At 40.4% G+C, this 20007-nt stretch overlaps 3 protein-coding genes across 3 annotated transcripts; 1 reads left to right on the top strand and 2 right to left on the bottom strand.

Moving 5' to 3' along the window:
- Nucleotides 1-2912: 2912 nt before the first annotated feature.
- LOC128020610 (trace amine-associated receptor 9-like) lies at nt 2913-3911 on the top strand. The gene has a single exon (XM_052607231.1). The coding sequence runs from the start codon at nt 2913-2915 to the stop codon at nt 3909-3911; it is 999 nt and encodes a 332-aa protein (XP_052463191.1).
- A 3685-nt stretch (nt 3912-7596) lies between these two features.
- Nucleotides 7597-8589, bottom strand: LOC128020584 (trace amine-associated receptor 13c-like). The gene has a single exon (XM_052607213.1). It carries the CDS (start codon nt 8587-8589, stop codon nt 7597-7599), a length of 993 nt encoding a protein of 330 aa, XP_052463173.1.
- Nucleotides 8590-13620: 5031 nt separating this feature from the next.
- Nucleotides 13621-14607, bottom strand: LOC128020574 (trace amine-associated receptor 8a-like). Its single transcript, XM_052607209.1, has one exon. The coding sequence runs from the start codon at nt 14602-14604 to the stop codon at nt 13621-13623; it is 984 nt and encodes a 327-aa protein (XP_052463169.1). The 5' UTR covers nt 14605-14607.
- Nucleotides 14608-20007: the final 5400 nt, after the last annotated feature.

The following is a 20007-nucleotide window of genomic DNA, read 5'->3' as shown; positions in this document are numbered from 1 at the left end:
TTGTGTGTTCACTCCACTAGTGGTGTCACGTCATCCTGGGTGCTGGCTCGTGGTGTCTCGCTAACAGACATAGCTAGGTTCATTAGCCTGCGTGTCGAATGAACGGTTTCCTCCTGTGTCCTCACTTCAAGTGGGTAGTGGCACAGAGAGGCCCTGTTTAGAGTCGGCTTGTGGTGTCCTAGTTACCTAGTTCTCCAAAGAGCCCTAACCAGGCAGACCCTGTTAAGTCCTCCTGTACTCGGTAGCCAGACGTGGTGGATCCTCCGGCACCAGGCCTTTCAACCAATGAATTCCTGAAACCTGGTGTGAGGCTTTTGCCCATATGAGTGACACGGTTGGGTTCCCATATTTCACAGTACACCCACAAAGACCGCGTTCCCCTGGCAGACTGTGGCGAGTGGGGCGGGGCGGAGAGGCGTGGGAACGAGGAGTGAGTCCAGGTGTAGTGATTGAAGATGAGCTGCACCTGCGCCCCACCGCCAGTATCGAGTCCCACGTAGGAGATGGAAGGATATAAAACTGGAGCGACGACCGTGAAGGACGAGAGAGGACCAGGCCTGGGGCATTATTTTATGTGCTTGCTTTTTATTTGTGCTGTTTTGTGTTTATTTTTGATTATTAAAATGTTTTTGATTGTGCGCCGGTTCCCGCCTCCTTCTTCCCAATGAATAGGAAGTTCATATCGTTACAGTGGTGCCGAGCCCGGGAGAAGGAGGGACGCGCTGCTGAAGATCCCTAGCCGCTGTGGTGAATCCGCGGTGCCCTCGAGCAGGCGAAGTATGTGCCGCCATGGATGCTCGAGGCGGTGGGCTGGAGCGAGTTGCAGGGGACGGGCGAGCTCGCTGCTGGCCGCCCACGATATGGAGGGGCGGCTGCCGTCCGTGAGGGAGCGGAGGAGTCTGCGCCGTTCGCCTGGGGGCCGGAGCCTGCTGCCTCCGCGATTGAGTTCGGAGGGGCAGGGAACGGGGGACTCCTGCCGCTGCCCAAAATCGGAGGAGCCGTCGCTGTCCATCGGGCGGCGGAGGATTGTCGTGCCGTCCGCCGATGGTCGTCCAGTGCCACCGCCAGGCACCGCGGAGGAGATCACCCAGCTGGTGGAGGGCCGAGCAGCAGTGCGTCTGGGAACCGGAATTTTTTATTTTTTTTTCCTCTCTCCCCTCTCTCGTCCTTGTAGCTCCTCCTTCCATCTCCTTTTCTCTCGCCTCGTCTGTCCTACCCCCAGGTTCCTGCAGGTCCCCGTGAGCGGTCCCCCCCCGAGGGAAAAGGGGGGGAGTAGAGCGCAGTCTCGAGGGTACCCCCGGCCTGCGAGGGGCGATGGGGGTATGTGGCGAGTGGGGCGGGGCCGAGAGGCGTGGGAACGAGGAGTGAGGCCAGGTGTAGTGATTGAAGATGAGCTGCACCTGCGCCCCACCGCCAGTATCAAGTCCCACGTAGGAGATGGAAGGATATAAAACTGGAGCGACGACCGTGAAGGACGAGAGAGGACCAGGCCTGGGACATTATTTTATGTTTTGGCTTTTATTTGTGCCCGTCAGTCGCCGTGAGGGGCTGACGCGCTGTTTTGTGTTTATTTTGAATAATTAAAGTTTCATTTTGATTGTGTGCCGGTTCCCGCCTCCTTCTTCCCGATGAGTACAAAGGTTTTATCGTTACACAGACCATGCTCGCCCTCTCTAAAAGACGCAGCCATGAGCCATCCTAGAGACTTCCATGTAGGGACCCTTGGTGGTTATTCCACATTGGTAAATGTCAATGAACCCCCTCTGGGAGGAGGTGACTCCACATTGTGCCTCTTTCAAATGGAAGGGCACACTTTCCCAGTGTTATCCTACTGTTGGGTTGTGAGGAACAACTATAGTCGACCTTCTCAGTGTGGAGCCCATCCTATTGTCTGCCTTATAGGAAGGATCAGGAGACCTACACAGGTGCACTGGAAGAGGCAGCACCTGTGGCATGTTGGTAGGGATCACAATTTGTCGGCCACCGACATGACATTGAAAATGACCGAGTGAAAGGGAATGTCTCGGTTACGTATGGTAACCCTCATTCCCTGAAGGAGGGAATGGAAACGTTACGTCTTGTTGCCACAGTTGCTGTACCACTGCTGAGCTGCCAGGTCACTGGCTCGGCTCCTCAATGAAAGCAAGACTGATGCAATGCACCTGTTGCCTCTTATACTCACATTGTGATCAGCGGCAGCTGACTGCAATAATTGTATGCCACAACGTTACCAAACGTAACCGAGACGCTGCATATATATAGATATATATATATATAGATATATAGATATATATATATAAATTAGTGAAAAATTGTTATCTGTAACCATTTTGTTCTTATATATTTTATTCTGTGGTTCTCATGACAGCTGTAGAAGACATGTTAAAACCGATAATGCTTATAAAGACAAGGTCACTAAAGCACTATGTGTCCACTCACTCTCATGTATGTATTTATGATTCATTTTAGTATTTATAGCACCATTAGTTGCTATACTTTGTCAAACTAACATTGAATCGTGTATAAGTTTGTATTAGTGCAGTGTGCGTGTACTGTTCTATTCCAGTGATGTGCTGCAACTCAACCTTGAAGGGAAAACTGACTGAACTTGAAATTTGACTCCTAGACTTCATTAAAAATATTGGCCTCTCTATGGGGATTAACTGTAATTTCTCTACAAATCATGCTCTCTGTGCTTATGAATATTTAACTTGTGGGTGTGTTTAAAACAGTAACATCAACCCTCCTGTGTAATGATGAGACCGGTTTCCTATAATATAAATGAATCCACAAAACTGGATTATTAAGACACATGACTAATAAGCTTGAGAATCCTTCTAGAACTACAAAATGTTGCTATGATGAAGCTGTTTTATTTTTGAGACCTGTGGTATTCCGTATATATTTTTGAAATGCTTAATAGGGGAATGACAGATGCAGACAAACAAGCAATCGAGTACTGCTTTTCAAACAACAATTTGTCGTGCATCAAGGAAATCAAACCTCAAGTGGAGTGCATTGTTTTATACACTTTTATTTCTTTAGCCTCTGTTCTTACGGTGTTTCTGAACCTGCTGGTGATTATCTCCATCTCTCACTTCAAGCAACTGCACACTCCAACCAACCTACTCATTCTCTCTCTGGCTGTGGCTGACCTACTTGTTGGACTGATTGTTATACCACTGATGGGAATCAGATATATTGAGACATGTTGGTACTTTGGAGAGACATTTTGTTCCTTGTTTCCATTTATCCTTTATACACTTGTTTCAGCATCTCTTGGTAATTTAGTTTTCATATCTATAGATCGTTACATTGCTGTGAAAGATCCTCTGCAATATTCAACAAGGGTCACAACCAACAAAGCTGTTTTTTGTATCATTTTAAACTGGCTATGTTCAAGCATATATTCAGTTATCGTATTATACGATGCTATCTTTAGAAACGAAAACCCTATTACATGTTACGGGGACTGTATTGTTACTGTTAAGTTTGAGTATGTTCTCACAGACCTCATTGTTTCATTAGTGGCCCCTTGTTCAGTAATCATATCTTTATATGGGCAGATCTTCTGTGTAGCAAAATATCAAGCTCGGCTTATAAACTCTGTCACAAATGCTAGCAAGTCAGAAAAAAAGGCAGCAAAAACACTGGGAATTGTTATAGCAGTTTATCTTCTCTGTTGGATACCATATTACATTGTCTCTCTTTTTCCAGGATACGATTCAAATGAATCAGCTGTAATTAACATTATGTGTTGGATTATGTATATGAATTCTTGCATGAATCCCCTTATCTATGCATTATTTTATCGATGGTTTAGAACATCAGCTAAATACATTCTGTCTCTGAAAATATTTGAACCATCTTCAGAATATTTAAGTCTGTTCCCAGAGGTAAATGATCAGTAATCCGTAATGTTAAAACTGATTTTAATATGTATTTTGCTGGCCAGACTGTAGTTATTCACTCTATGTAGTGCAAAATTTATGGACAAAACCTCCTGCTGTTTGATGGCACTTTTAAAGACAACCCACTGTAAATCTACAGCAGATACAACTGTGTGTCAGGAAATAAATAACTAGGATATAAATAACTTTAATACAAACTATTACTCCATGTGTCTCCTGTTCCCCTAATTATATGCTTTCCTCTAAATCCCAAAACAGTCAGTGTGATTCCATTATATTCCTAAGACCTAATACAAATATAAAAATATAAACAACAAAAAATACAAAATAAAAATTAGTTATATATATATATATATATATATATATATATATATATATATATATATATATATATATATATATATATAATGTCACATTTACTTTAGTTTTCTGTTTGAAACTTACAAAGTAGTCTATTGATTCTATATATAAGCATCAAAATGTAGAAGATTGCTTCACTACAAATAATCCAATTAATGCTGCTTCGATCAACAGTTAAGGGGATACTATGGCAGTCTGTGGTTCTGTAAACATGACATATAAATGTTTGTACAACGAGAAGTACAAGATTTGTAATCTGCCATCTCCTTCACTAGTGACTATCCTGAGCAGCAAAAGATAGGAAAATGAAAAAGAATATTTCACACTTTTAAGACAGAAGAACAAAAAAGGCCCAGGCGAAAGATACACTATAATATTACTGTTTGCTTACAATGATGTTGTTTGCAATTATTTCCAAAATGCATGGCTAATAAAAAATGCCAGTCAATGGATAAAAAAATCTGTTTGCTTCCAAATGGCATAATTATGACATCTACCAGGAGCTAACAGGGCTACCCTCACGCAAAGGAAATATATTTCCTAATATTTTCTTAATAAATATCAATATATTAAATTATATAACAGTATATTAGAAAATATACAGAATAATATTTTGTATAAATATATTGCAATATATTGAATAATATAAGGGATTGCCACTTTCATTTAGTGAAAAATGTGACAATATATCACAATGCATTAAATTTTATATAAAGTTATATACTTTATAATATATAGATGTACATGTGATAATATATACAAGTGTTCCTGTAGCTCAATTGTTAGAGCATTGCTCTCTCAAGCACGAGGTTGGGGGTTCGATTCCACGGGAACACATGATAGGTAAAAATTGGTAGCCTGAATGCACTGTAAGTCGCTTTGGATAAAAATGTCTGCTACATGCATAAATTTAATAAATGGCACTTCATATGTATAATAATGATGCACATTTATAAATAAATATTTCTTATGTATAATAAAACATTTATAGTATAATTTTTTAATAAAAATAAAAAAATCTAGTTTATAATAGCATAAGCACACAGACTCACACTAAAGCACTTTGCAAACAGACTATCACTATGTTGAAATGTGCACAAGCATTACTTCTAAATAATCTAACAGTATTATTAGTGTTTGGCCAATCCTAACCACAGGCTCTACTAATGGTTAACCCACAAACTTACACATAACAGAAAATCATTTTAAATTAAAAAAGAATACAACATTAAACACTAACATATCTGCCCATATAATATTATTGAGCTAAAACACATAAAATAACACTTGATTAAAAAAAAAAAATGTTTACTCTCCTTTAACAGTCTAAAGCAAAGCATGCTGGGAACTAGAAATCTGCTGTAACTCATTCAGTGAATGTGTGTGTATATGGCTGCATCAAACTGAAAAATGCTGCCTTCGGAGGATGCATTCCAAGGTAGGAAGGCATCAAGGCACGTCCAAATTCAACGTTATATTCAGTTCCTGTCTTCTGAGATGCCTTCATCTGGCCGATTTTTGATGGCAGCATAGATGTATCCTTTCGCTCCCTTTGATATCCCACAATCCTATGCATTCCATTCTGTGACAGTTAAGCCAAAAAAAATAAAGATGGCATCTTAAAGTTGCAGTCGGTGGTAAGTTTGTGTGTAAATCATACATGCCAACCCTCCGGATTTTTCCGGGAGACTCCCGAATTTCAAAGCCCCTCCCGAGAATCTCCCGGGCCGACCTTTCTCCCAAATTTCTCCCAATTTCCACCCGGACAAAAATATTGCTACACCATCCGTCACTGGGCGCCTCTGGTGGAACGGCAACGCCATTCTGGCGTTATATTGCACATGGTCGAATTTAATTGCTACTTTGGGACGTTCTACTTTTAACAGTCTACTACGGCAGAACAGCTGATTTGCCGGAGTCGCTAAAACGTGAGAGATTAGGTAAATAAATGTTATGGCATATGACACTGTAATTTGCATCAGTGTATGATTGTCCGCTTTGGATAAAAGCGTCTGCTAAATGCATAAAAAAAAATCTACCAAAATTGGTAGGTCACATTTTCTGACATGAAATTCATTTAAGCATTCGTCTTCCTCCATGTTATCACGGTTAAAAGGCAAGTATTGCTTACATGGTAAATCTAGGTTTTAAGTCTTATTTACATCATACAATATTAAAAACTCCTCTTCTGACAAAAGATTGTCATTTAATGCCAAAAGCAATCCTTCTCTTGCTTTTTTAAATGACATTTTTTTGTATCTCAATAAGTGAATTAATGCCCCCCCCCCCTCCCCAAAAGTGAATTAATGCCCCCCCCCCCCCTCCCCCTTTTGAATATCTCCCTAATATATATATATATATATATATATATATATATATATATATATATATATATATATATATAGGGTATGCAATCCAGGCAAACTTGGCAGTCTTGTAGGTGAAGCTCTTTATTGCTGATGGAGTGCAAATATTCCAGTAGATGGCGCTGTTAATAAATTTAACAAATTTAAGAACCCAAAGATGTTTTGAAGTTAGGGAGTCCAAAATTCGTGTATATATAAAATATACGTGTGTGAATTTATGTTGTAATGTGAACATGTATATATATATATATATATATATATATATATATATATATATATATATATATATATATATATACATATATATATATATATATATATATATATACATATATATATATATATATATATATATATATATATATATATATATATATACATATACATATATATATATATATATATATATATATATATATATATATATATATATATATATATATATATATATATGTAATATTTTCATTGAGAGAATGGTATACACTGACTTTAACATTTCAGTCATTCAAGCTGTTAAAGTAAAGCAAAAAGGATACAGATATTAGGTCAGAATACAAGGTCCATATTATAATTTTTGTCACGGTAAATGAAATTAAGTTTGTTTTTTAAGATAACAGGATTAAGAGATAGTCTCAACATTCAATGTCAATGTTAGACATTTTGTATATAGTCAAGAGAAAACAACTGTTTTCTGCTAAATTCAAAATCCAGCAGACAACTGTCACAGTGATTCCCTATATCAGAGTCAATTTGCTCTCAGATTTCCACCTCACCTAATTTTCCTTTACACATTTATCAACCTACATCAAGGAGTTTATAACATTCTCTTGCTGATGTACAATAAAGAATGCCTTCAAATACAAAGTAAAAATCCCTGTACAAGGAAACAAGATAAATATATCAGATCAGTGACTCTCCACACAATTTAATAAAATTCCTTAAAAATAATAATAAATTTATCATTTATCCTCTGGGAAAAGACTTAAGTATTCAGATGATGGTTTAAATATTTTTAGAGTAACAATGTATAATGCTGATATTCTAAACCATTTATAAAACAGTGCATAGATAAGCGGATTCATACAGGAATTCATGTACAAAATCCAGCACGTTACATTAAGTTCAACTGATTCTGTTGACTCATTTCCTTCAGTAAGGATGACCACATAGTAAGGTATCCAACACATGAAAAAAATGGCAACAACAATCCCCAGAGTTTTTGCTGCCTTTCTTTGTGATCTGCTGACACTCGTGACAGAGTTTACAACCTTGGCCTGGTATTTTGCAACACAGAAGATTTTCACATATATAGACATGATTACAGAAGAAGGGGCAACAAACGTGATTATGAGATCTGTGACAAAATGTTCAAACTTAAAATATACTCTACAGTCTCCATAACACCTGTCATGTGTCTCTGGGTAGAACATAGTATTGTGTAAGATAATGACAGAATATATGCCACAGCACAACCAATTTACAATAATACAAAAAACAACTTTTTCAGTCGTGACCCTTACTGTGTATCTCAAAGGGTCACTAATAGCAATGTAACGATCTACAGATATAAATAACAAATTACCAAGAGATGCTGTAACAACCATAAAAATTATGAATAAAAGAAGAAAACAAATTGTCTCTCCAAAGTACCAGCATGATTCTATGAATCTGATGCCCATTAAGGGTATAACAATCAGTCCCACGATCAGGTCTGCCACAGCCAGAGACAGAATGAGCAGGTTGGTTGGAGTGTGGAGCTGCTTGAAGTGAGAGATGGAGATGATAACCAGCAGGTTCAGAAACACAGTGAACACTGATAATAAAGCAATGAACGTGTACAAAATGACATACTCCACTTCATGTTTGATTTCTTTGATACACGACAAATTGTTGTTTGGAAAGCAGTATAGGATTTCTTGACTGTTGTCCTCCATGGTGCTCTGGTCAGACATTTTCACAATTGATTATATCCTTTGTAGCCTGCCACTGTTGTTTACTGTGTTCCTCAAAGCTGCCACTTCAAAGCTGTGATACAATATATCAGCTGTCAGTTTGACTTTCTACTTTCTATCACAGATTAGACTCTAATTTATATGAAGAGAAAACAGCAGGGACATCCCATTAAATGGGAGGTTGGATTATACTGCATTAATCCCACCTACTAGATAAATATTCAAAGCAATCAGTGATGAATTGGATCTCATATACTATTTGTAATGTACAAATATTGGTAGCACTTTATTTTACAGTCCTGTTCTTCATGTACATACTATGTACTTATTATAGTAATTAAAATAACTAGGTACTAACCCTGAACCTACCCCTAAACCTAACCCTACCCCATGTAGTTACCTTGTATTACCAGAACCTTCTAAGATAAATACACTGTAAGTACACTATAAGTACATCTTAGTACACTTACTGTAAAATAAAGTGCAACCCAAATATTTCATAAAATACAAACACTGAAATGTAATGTTAATTTTTGTCTGTAAGAAGTTGAATATTATCATGTTTATGACCTTCTGAATATAAAACACATGGCAGATGTCTAAGGTCTTTGGATCAGAGATTTTTATTGGTCCCTGGTAGAGCCTTGCACGGGACTGTTTTCTTAAACCCACACCCGCCCACTCCCGCTGAATGTATGACCAGGCCTGCCTGCTCCTGCAACCTATGAGTTCCAATCCCACCCACCTGCACCCGAAATGTTTGTGTCCACTCCAGCCCGCTCCCGCCGACTTTAACTCAGATCTTGTAAAAAATGTACACACATAGGTACTCAGACTAAATATTATATAAGATAAATATTATTATTATTATTGATGACTTTCACCTTGATAGTTTAGCGCGAATGTGTACCTAGCCGAATCTATAGGGAGCGAGAACGAGTCTTTAAACCTGTGTGTATGCCTACTGTGAAATTACCACATCAAACGTGACGTGCTAACATGGATGCAGCTAAGATGCCGCCAGCTTTGCTTCAGGGAATTTTTTTTTATTTTTTTATTTTTTTTATTTTTTTAAGATTCCCAGTGGAAACCTCAACAAGACTCAGGCCTGTTTCACACTGTAGTGCGTATACAGTCCTCATTGTGCTTTCACACAGGGCGCTTTTGCAGTCCGCTACTCGGTATAAATAAATTAATCTCGCTTAAATGGCAAGGCATACGCAGTAGCAGGTCAGGCTGTGGCTTTGTAACACATAATGCTGGTGCTTCAAGCATATCAGACTGATCTGCTAAGAGACCCGGATGGAGGCAGGGGCTTTTTTCTGATCAGGTAGCTGAGCTGCGCCGTACCACAGATCTCTCTCCGTGCTACCAAGCAGGCCGCCTCCGCCATGGGCGGGACTATGGTGGCCATGGTGGCAGCTGAGAGACATCTGTGGATGAACCGGGCAGACATTGGGTGGAAAGAAAAGGCTTTCTTCTCTATACTCATGTTTCGCCTTCTGAACTTTTCGGTATTTCCGTTGAGACGGCGATTTGAGAAGTTCAGGGAGACGAAGGTGCGCTCTGCTGCTTTCAGATCTTTCATTCCACAAAGGTCCAGGTCTGAGCCTGAACAACATAGGGGTCCTGGCCTATCTCGATCTGCGGATCAAAGACTGGCACAGAAGGCTAGTGTCGCAATTCGTGCTCCTCCCCCACCTGTGGGCAGGGGTTAGAGGAATCGTGGGCCACGAGGAGGTAAGCAGAACCTAAGGGGTGTGATCTAGACAAGGAAGCGTTCTCGTCTGAATCGGAGTGATACTGAGGTATCTACTCATTACCTTTGGTGATTTTTAACCCTCTGGAGTCTAAGAGGTTATCAGGAGAAAATAGCCTTATAACGCGTATATGCGTTAATCGACTTCAGAGGGTTAACTTCTGCTTTTATCCTCCCCTTCCTAATTCCCCTGTAACCACCAGCTCTCCACCTGATCAAGGTTAGGTGTAAACCTCTTGCATAACAGTCTCCTATGCTGGACCTATAATGTTTTATGGTGTATGTTCATAGCAACCACCTGACTGATGGTCCAGACTAAAAGGAGGCGCCCCTTGAGTGGGGCTCCAGCGCAGGAGGGTGGGAGAGAAAATGTAACCCTTTCTGTATATACTTATGTGGATTAAATTGCTGGTGGTTACATGTCTACTAATAAACTTTCCTTTGCAGTGCTCAGTTACAATGTTTACTAAACAGTTGCCAGCACCAGCCATCCAGCTTCATGTTCTGATATTAGGCGGCTGAGATCACAGGTTTCTGAGGGAGCCTCCTTGATCATCAGGCATGGCACAGCACTGCAGGGAATATCATGGATGTCCGGCCAGGTCACCTCGAGGGGTCTCCTAGCTGCTTAGTGGTGCTGTCCCATCTAGTGGGAAGTGGAGGTGGCAGTTAGAGAAGTCTTCTTGTATATGCTGCCTCAGATGATGCTCCCCCCACCTGAGGTTTGTAAAATTAAGCTTTCCTTTTCCTCTCCCGTGAGATTCAGCGCCTCTGTGATGCTTAGGAACCTTTAAGTACACACACTAAGCTTTGTGTACTTTCTCAAAACCACATGGTGGTTAGTGTGCATGTGAACACTTTGCGCACTTTCTAAAATCCGCAAGTGGTAAGTTTATACGCAAGACTCTGCACACTTTCTAAAAACCTGTACGGTAAGGGTAACGCGCTCCGCTTCATTCCCTTTCTTGAGATGATTAGACCTTGGTTCCTTGGGCTTCATTCAGCCAGTGTGTATTTGTTTATACACCTCAAGCCTCCCTCAACATGAGGGGCTATTTCGGTGATTCTCGTGGTAGTTTAGCAGCGCTCCCCTTTTTCCAAGAAGGGTGGCCTATGAGCGCGCTACCCTGAGCTCGGACTTCTCCTCTCATATGAGACTGAATTTTCTGTTTTGAGATACACTATTCCATCTATGAGCTGCTCTATTGGAGTGCCACGAGAGCCCCTCCTTAGAATGCTATGGTAAGTGTGCACGTGAAGTCTTTGCACACTTTCTGAAATCCACACTGTGGTAATTTCACACGCTAGTATTCTGTGTTATTTCTAAAATCCTATATGGTGAGGGCTTTGTGCCCTTCCTTGAGTCGGTTAAAGCCCCATTCATCTTAGGCGCCACTCCACCCATGTATCCTCGGATACCTATTTAAATCAGGGTGTTGCTACTAGAGAACTGTTGAGACAGCTCTTTCAGCAAGCTTATGCGAAAGCTAGTGGCAGCCCCTGTGTGACAGGCAAGACTTGGTATAAAATGCTAGGTTCTTAGCCGTATCCCTTTAAAGGAATCTAACTTGATTGCAAGCCTTCAGCTCTACCCTGGGCTGAGGCCCTAACAATTAAGTTGGTTATGTAGCTTAGGCCTTTGGCCATAAGAGGTACTGTCACAGACAGCCGTCTAAACGTCCGAGGGGCGACTCCCATGGAAATGGTAGAGTTGGTACTTAGTGCTTGCCATGATTCTGGCCTGCACTTCCCTCAGGATGGTGGCATGGGTATACTGTTCCCCATAGCTCCTGCTAGAGGATGCAGTTATAAGTTCCCTTGAAAGGGAACATCTCAGGTTAGGAATGTAACCATGGTTCCCTGAGTAGAGAACGAGACACTGCGTCCTCTAGCTCCCTGACATGCTTCGGACGCAAGCGCCAGACGAAGAAGTGAATGGCGTGTGTTCCCCCTGCTTGTTTATAGTCACGGCAGTAGTGACGTCAGAGGCTGTCTCTGGCCAACAAGTTGGTGTTTTTTCAATGTATGCTTCAGACACGGGTCACGACAAGGTGTTCCCTATAGCGACCCCTAGAGGACGCAGTGTCTCGTTCCCTACTCAGGGAACCATGGCTACATTCGTAACCTGAGATTTTTTTTTTCTTTGTATTGATTCTCATGTCTCACTTTTGCAACCAATTGGTAAAACATACCTGCGTGTACTTATTGGGGGTATTTCCCTGGCCCTCTATGAGGGAGGTGTAGTCAGATGAAACTAATTGTGATTTAGGGCCTTTTTGACCTACATGAGTGCCACATAGGGTTTGTCAGATAATCAAGGAAATTAGCCCTAAGTTTCAGATTAACACTAATACCTGGACGGTATCTTATAGTATTCTCTAATTTTGATCAATTATTTTTTTATACTGTGCTTCATATTTAACTCATGATATATGCTTTAAAAACTGTTTTTACTCCTGTTAGGATAACTTCAAATAGGACTATGCAAAGACTTATAAATTTAGGAAATTGTATGCTGTTATCAAATTTTGATCTCCACTGTGTGTGTGTGTGTGTGTGTGTGTGTGTGCGTGTGTGTGTGTGTGTGTGTGTGTGTGATCCTTTTTGGTTCTCACACCACCCCTTTAGTTATTTTATTAAGAAAATATACATATGTGAGCCTAAATATCTAAATATTGAGAAAATTGTCTTTAAAGTTTCCCAAATAAAGTTCTTAGCAATGCATACTACTAATAAAAAATTAAGTTTTAATATATTTACAGAGGAAAATTAACATTTTTTTTTTTTTTTTTTTTTTTTTTTTTTATTGCAGCATTGTGCAGTTATTGTTATAAAATTTGAGGACATTTTCTTTTCACTATACTACTCCTAAAATATTTTAAACAGCATTATTTTTGTATAATTATTATATGGGCAGGTTCAATGACTTCATATTAATACACATCATAATTTTTCTGCACTTTTTTAGACCATGTGAATTGCAAGAAGGTGAGAAAGAAATGCCATACTTTCCTTTGCATACTTATTTATATTCATAATCTACTGCAAATTCTCATGTTTGCACTAGTTCTACGAATGTTACAGATTTACATTACCGGCCTTCATTGGGGAGTTTATAACTTTCACTTGCTAATATACAGCACAGAATATTCTCAAATACAATTCTCAAAAACTGGACAATCACTGTACAAGGACATAGAAAGTAATGGACCAGTGGCTCTACAAGAAAAGCCCTTATAAAATTTAAAAATATCTATCTATCTATCAATTGATCAATTAACTTCTGGAAAAAGACTGAAGTATTCTGATGAGAGTTTAAATATTTTTAGAGTCAGAATGTGTTTAGAAGATTTTCTAAACCATTTGTAAAACAGTGCATAGATAAGTGGATTCATACAAGAATTCATGTATACAATCCAGCATGTTACATTAAATTCAACTGATTCTTTTGTGTCATTTCCTTCAAAAAGGATGACAATATAGTAAGGTATCCAACACATAAAGTAAACCATTACCACAATCCCCAGAGTTTTTGCTGCCTTTCTTTGTGATCTGCTGACACCTGTGACAGAATTTATAACCTTGGCCTGATATTTTGCAACACAGAATATTTTCACATATGCTGACATGATTACAGAAGAAGGGGTAACAAACGTGACTATGAGGTCTGTGACAACATGTTCAAATTTGAAAGAAACTGAACAGTCTCCATAACACCTGTCTTGTGTCTCTGGGTAGAACATAGTATTATATAAGATAATGACAGAATATATACTAGAACATAGCCAGTTTATTATAATACAAAAAATTACTTTATCATTTGTGACTCTTACTGTGTATCTCAAAGGGTCACTCACAGCAATGTAACGATCTACAGATATAAAGACTAAATTACCAAGAGATGCTGAAACAACCACAAAAACTGTAAATGAAAATAGAGAACAAAATGTCTCTCCAAAGTACCAGCATGATTCTATGAATCTGATGCCCATTAAGGGTATAACAATCAGTCCCACGATCAGGTCTGCCACAGCCAGAGACAGAATGAGCAGGTTGGTTGGAGTGTGGAGCTGCTTGAAGTGAGAGATGGAGATGATCACCAGCAGGTTCAGAAACACTGTAAAAACCGATGCTAAAGAAATGAATGTGAACAAAATGACATACTCCACTTCAGGTTTAATATCTTTTAAACAAGACAAATTGTTATTTGGAAAGCAATACTGGATTTCTTGACTGATGTCCTCCATGATGCTCATTTTTCACAACTGATTATGCCCTCATTTGTAACATGCCCCTGATGTTCACTCCGTACTTCATCAACAGACCACTTTGAAGCTGTGGTACAATATTCAGTCTGTCAGTTTGGTTTTCTGCCTTCCTTCAGTGCCTTGACTAATCTGTATGTACAGAAACAGGGACATCCCATGAAATGAGCGGTTTTTATACTGCATTAAACCCGCCTACTATTTAAATATTCATAGTATTCAATGAAGAATCAGATAATATGTCATATTTCTGTCAACATTTGAATTTCAGATGTTTTGCAGGTGCATACTGATATCAGTGGTATAGAGAAATTATGATATTGTAGATGTACATTAAAGTTAATATTATCAAATAAATCAATGACAAAAATTATTGTTAATTATCATTGACATACACAAGAGGTAAAATGTGCATTATAACAGTAATTAAACATTTGCAGTAATTAAATGTTTGTTTGTTTGTTTTTTGGAAGGTTCAGGTTTCAACACTAAAGATTTTAACTTGCCCTGCCAAAATATTTATTGTCCCTGCCACACGAAACATTACATAAACGCATAACTAAAAATAGTTAATGCAGTATATACTGTAAATATCTCTGTGCACAATAGTATAACATCTCGGTTACATATTATAACCCTTGTTACCTGAAGGAGGGAACTGAGACGTCAAATCGGTGTCCGATGAATTGGGAATCTCACCAGAGAGACCAATCTACAGTACTTTGAATGTAAACTAAACAAGCCAATGCACATCGGCATGTGATGATTGCATCCAGCTGCCACTGATCTCAAATAGAGTATAAATAGGCTTCAGGTGCAACACATACTCAGGTTTTCACTGAGGAGCAGAGCTGGTGAACTGGCCACTCAGCAGTGGGGAATGAGGATTACAATATGTAACAGAGATGTTCCCTTTCAGTCAATCATTTTTGAAGTCATGTCAGTGACCGACGAATTGGGAATCCCTACCAAAGCGCTGTGGAGGCTGCCTCTACCTCTACCATTGTCCTGTGTGAGCCTCCTGTGCTCCTCTAGGTATAGGCCAGGGCTTACAACAAGAAGACCAGTCGCTGTTGTCGTGGCACTACCAACTCATTAGGATTGGATAACACTGGGAAAACGTACCCATTCCAATTGGAACAGGAATATGGTGGAAGCCCCCATCCTTCCCAAAGGAGGTTTTGAAAGCACTCACACATATAGAAACCCTTATGGAAGATTTAGAGGTGATTGCTAACCATCACCAAATGGCAGAAAGACTGCTGGGGAAACATGGGCTCTGAGGTCATACTGTGGACGTTACACATATGGGGTCCACTTAGGTCTCTACATATGAAACCCATCCCTCCACTGGTTCTCACAGATTCATCGAGTGAGGGCCTAGCATCAGACATTCCACCACATCTGGCTGCTGAGGGGATGGAGGAGCTTTTACCCATTTGAGTTGAGAACACAGGATGATAACAGCTCAACATGAAGGCTACAAAACCTAGTGAACATGTTGGGGGTCGACCAGCCCACAGTTCTACAAATGTCAGTCAGCGTGGCACCACAAGCCAGTGCCCAGGAGGATGCAACACTTCTAGCAAAGTAAGCTCGCAACTTGAGTGGGCATGGCACGCCCCGTGTCTGATAAGCTGGCCTCTATAACAAACAAAGAGCTGTTCTGAGCTCCTGATGCAATGTTTCCAATTCAAGTACAATCTTAAAGTGGAGATGTGACAAAGCCCTCTTCTGGGGGCAGTCTTGCAGGTTCCTGATCCCTGAAGGGAGTAGTCTGAACTTGGGCACATAGTTGGGCCAGGGTCTCAGGGTTACCTGGAAGTCAGCCGGCCAAAACTCTAGGCACAATTTGTCAACCAATAATATGTGCACGTCTTATACCCTCTCTGTAGAATGTGTTACCACTTAACACATGGACTCTTCCAGTCATCCCTGTCATCCAGTGTGAAATGGACTATTCCTGAACTTTCCATTGGAGCTCGCAAAGTGACGGAGAAGAGAGCAATTGAATGAAAACGGGAAGGCAAATTGTCTGAATATTGTACATAGTTTGTAGATTAAGATACATAGTATTAGTCCAAATTAGAGTTTTCATGCGCAGTTCATGTCCAGTGTTGGCGCACACACATAGTTTGTATTTGTTTATACTGGACACTCATTTATAGATCACATATATAGGTAGTTAGACCTTGATTAGGATATTATCGGTTATATTTATCTCCACTGAACAGTCATTTTCAAATAAGCTTTGTTTAAGTTGTTGTTTGTATACATTTATATTCATATTTATGTTTTTATCTTTGACCACACATATATGCAAAAAAAACTGTAGTCTTCACCCAAACCCGGACTAGCAATAGAGTGCAGATTAATAAAATTTTAAATGGTCCTTGGAGCCGGAAGGTGAATTGTTACAGTGATGTCTCAAACCGAGAAGGAAGTGCCCGTTGTGTGTCTATGAAGACGGATTAACTCACCAGCTCATCTAGTGGACTACGAGCTTGGTGAGCCATTGCAGCATTGACAGCCACTCCCAGGCCAGAGTCAAAGCAGAGGACAGTCACCAAGTAGAGTAGGACATACCAGATCGAGTTCTCCTGTCAGCCAAGATTTTGAACGTGATAAATGGACACTGAGAGACGAATGGCCAAGTGCATCTGATGGGCAAGGAGAAAAGGAATTAGAACTTACAGCCATGTTGCAAGAGAGGAAACAAGAGAATGCAGTCCTGCGACGACAAACCACCTTCCAGAGATTATCTCAGCATTAAAGGAGATGCGCCATCAGAATGCAATGTAATATCACAAACTTAAACATCTTGAGGCAGAAAAGGAATCCCCCTTCAGGCCAGTGACTTTACCAGTTCCGTCTCCAGGTCCCTTTACTCCAGGGGTGAGGCCTGAGACCCCACAACAGTTCCATCCGACACCAGCCCCACGGTCAAAGCCACAAACTCAACCTAATGCTGTGAGAGAACAGTGCCCAGCTACAGTGGAAGAGTACCCTGGAATGGCCAAGGATTTTAGGAACATGGACATTTCTTCCTCAATGCCTGAGAGAGTACTTGATTCTCTCAGTTCTCCCACCTTCTAGGCTAAGGATACATCAACCTGTCATCTACTTGACAGGTGTGGATTGCTTTGGACGTTACACCATAAAGGTGGGACATAGAAATGAGAAAAGTTGGGGAATCATCTTTAAATGCATGACTTCACGTGCAGTTCACATTAACATTCTCACCAGTATGGACACCGATTCCTTCTTGATGGCTTTACGGTGATTTATTTCAAGATGTGGTAAACCCTTTGAGCTCCTAGCTTACCAGGGTACCAACTTTAAAGGAGGAGAAAGAGAACTAAGAAAGTAATTTAGCTCCCTTCACCCTGATCTCCAAACCCAACTCACCAACCAACAGATCAGATTCATCTTCAATCCAGTGTAGCACACTTTTGTGGATGTTGGGAGAGAAAAATACGCTCCCTGAAGGCTGCACTTCAAGTCACTATTGGCGCCCAGACGGTTACAGAAGAAGTACTGAGAACAGTCTTCATAGAGATAGAGAGCATCCTCAACTCCAAGCCCATTGCTATACCTCTTCAGACATTGCCGATCCAGATCCTGTGACTCCTAACATTTTGCTGATGGGGCTGCGGGATGCCTCATCACCACAAGTGGAATATCAGGACACTGAGCTCTTAAGCCGTAGGAGATGGAGACATAGCCAGAAAATGGAAAACTGAAGAAGCCAACTTGCAGATCGATGACACAGTCATGATCGTGTCCAGCAACTACCTTGTTCCCTTTGGCAGGTAGGCATAATTGTTCAGGCCTTTCCTGGGTCCGACCAAGGAATTAGATCTGCAGAAAAATGGATCAAAGACAAGACTTACACCCCAACTGTAACCAAGATTATTTGTCTGTCCCCACTTCCTGACTGAACACAGTGCCAGTGTTCCCAGGGTCAGGGAGTAGTACAGCTGGCAGTGAGAGGTTCCTGGAGAGGCAAACAGGTCTACCTGAGTGGCTCCAAAATTTCTCTGAATCAGCTGGACCGTCTGGGGATGGAGTCTCCATTCTCCCGGGAGGGTAGCTCATGACAGCTTGCTGGCTGCACGGTTGAGTACACAAAGCGACCTGAGATGCTTTTGACTCCATGGTTTAAGATATTCATGGGAGGAAATTTACAAAATATCTTCATGGAACATGATCTTTACTTAATCTCCTAATGATTCTTGGCATAAAAGAAAAATCTGTTTTTAATTTTGACCCATACAATGTTTTTTGGCTGTTACTAAAAATATACCCCAGCGTCTTAAGATTGGTTTTGTGGTCCAGGGTCACATATGAGATACGGAGCATAAATGTCATTTGATCCAAGTGGGATGGCGCGGTCAGACTCAGCAGCTGCTCCGGGTCTTAAAAACTGTAAAGTAAAGTAATTCAGTCTTGTCCCCTTGTCCTCAAAACCAGAGAAAAATCTACAGAAACAACAGAAAACTTCACTTCAACATGTCTACGATAGCCAACGTCTTCTGGAAATCGGTAGTGCATGCAACTATCACCCATCATCATTGAATACTGAGAAACTAAGAGACCTTTCTTTACTGTGGACCATACCCTGGCTTCCACCCATGCGGCAAACACAGAGGCTTATGAGCTAGTCCAATGGGTAACCCCAAAAAATCAGCTCTTCCAACAATCTTGCTGTTAAACGTATGCTCACTATAAAATTAACTGGACCTTATGTTGGACTACACAGCATGAGACAATGTGCCGCGTGTTTGTTTTTACCAAAACATGGCTAAACAACAACATCGCAGACTCTGCTATTAAGCTGCACGGGCTAACCTGCTACAGAGCAGACAAAGATACAGTGCTGTGTAGTAAGACTTGCGGAGGCAGTTTATGTGTGTATATTAACAAAGAATGATGCAGTAATGCTGTGTTGGTGTTGTTTGTCAATAGTGGAGTTTATAATTGTGAAGTGCCAATCATTCTATCTGCCAAGGTAGATCACGGCCATTGTTATTGTTGCTGTGTATATACTCCCTTGTGCAGACACTTAAGGATGTGCTATGAAAACTGTACAGTGCTATCAGCGAGCAACAAACAACCCTGATGGCTTTTTCATAATGTCCGGTGACTTTAATCATGCAAACTTAAAGACAGTTTTGCCAAAGTTCTATCAACACGTGAACTTTGCAACAAGAGAAAACAACACATTGGACATGGTTTACAGTACAGGAAGAAATGCATACAAAGCTAACCCCCGCCCCCATCTCGGGTACTCAGGCCACATCTCTGTTATGCTAATACCAGCATACATTTGTATTTGTAAGTTGAAATTAAGACTCACAGCTTTGATGTGAAAAGCTGAATACAGTTTGGTTA

Source organism: Carassius gibelio, chromosome A10 (genome assembly GCF_023724105.1).
Source record: "Carassius gibelio isolate Cgi1373 ecotype wild population from Czech Republic chromosome A10, carGib1.2-hapl.c, whole genome shotgun sequence".
Classification (NCBI taxonomy): Eukaryota; Metazoa; Chordata; class Actinopteri; order Cypriniformes; family Cyprinidae; genus Carassius; species Carassius gibelio.
Note: the sequence above shows the minus strand (reverse complement) of the source record. Positions and strands in the feature narration are given on the sequence as shown.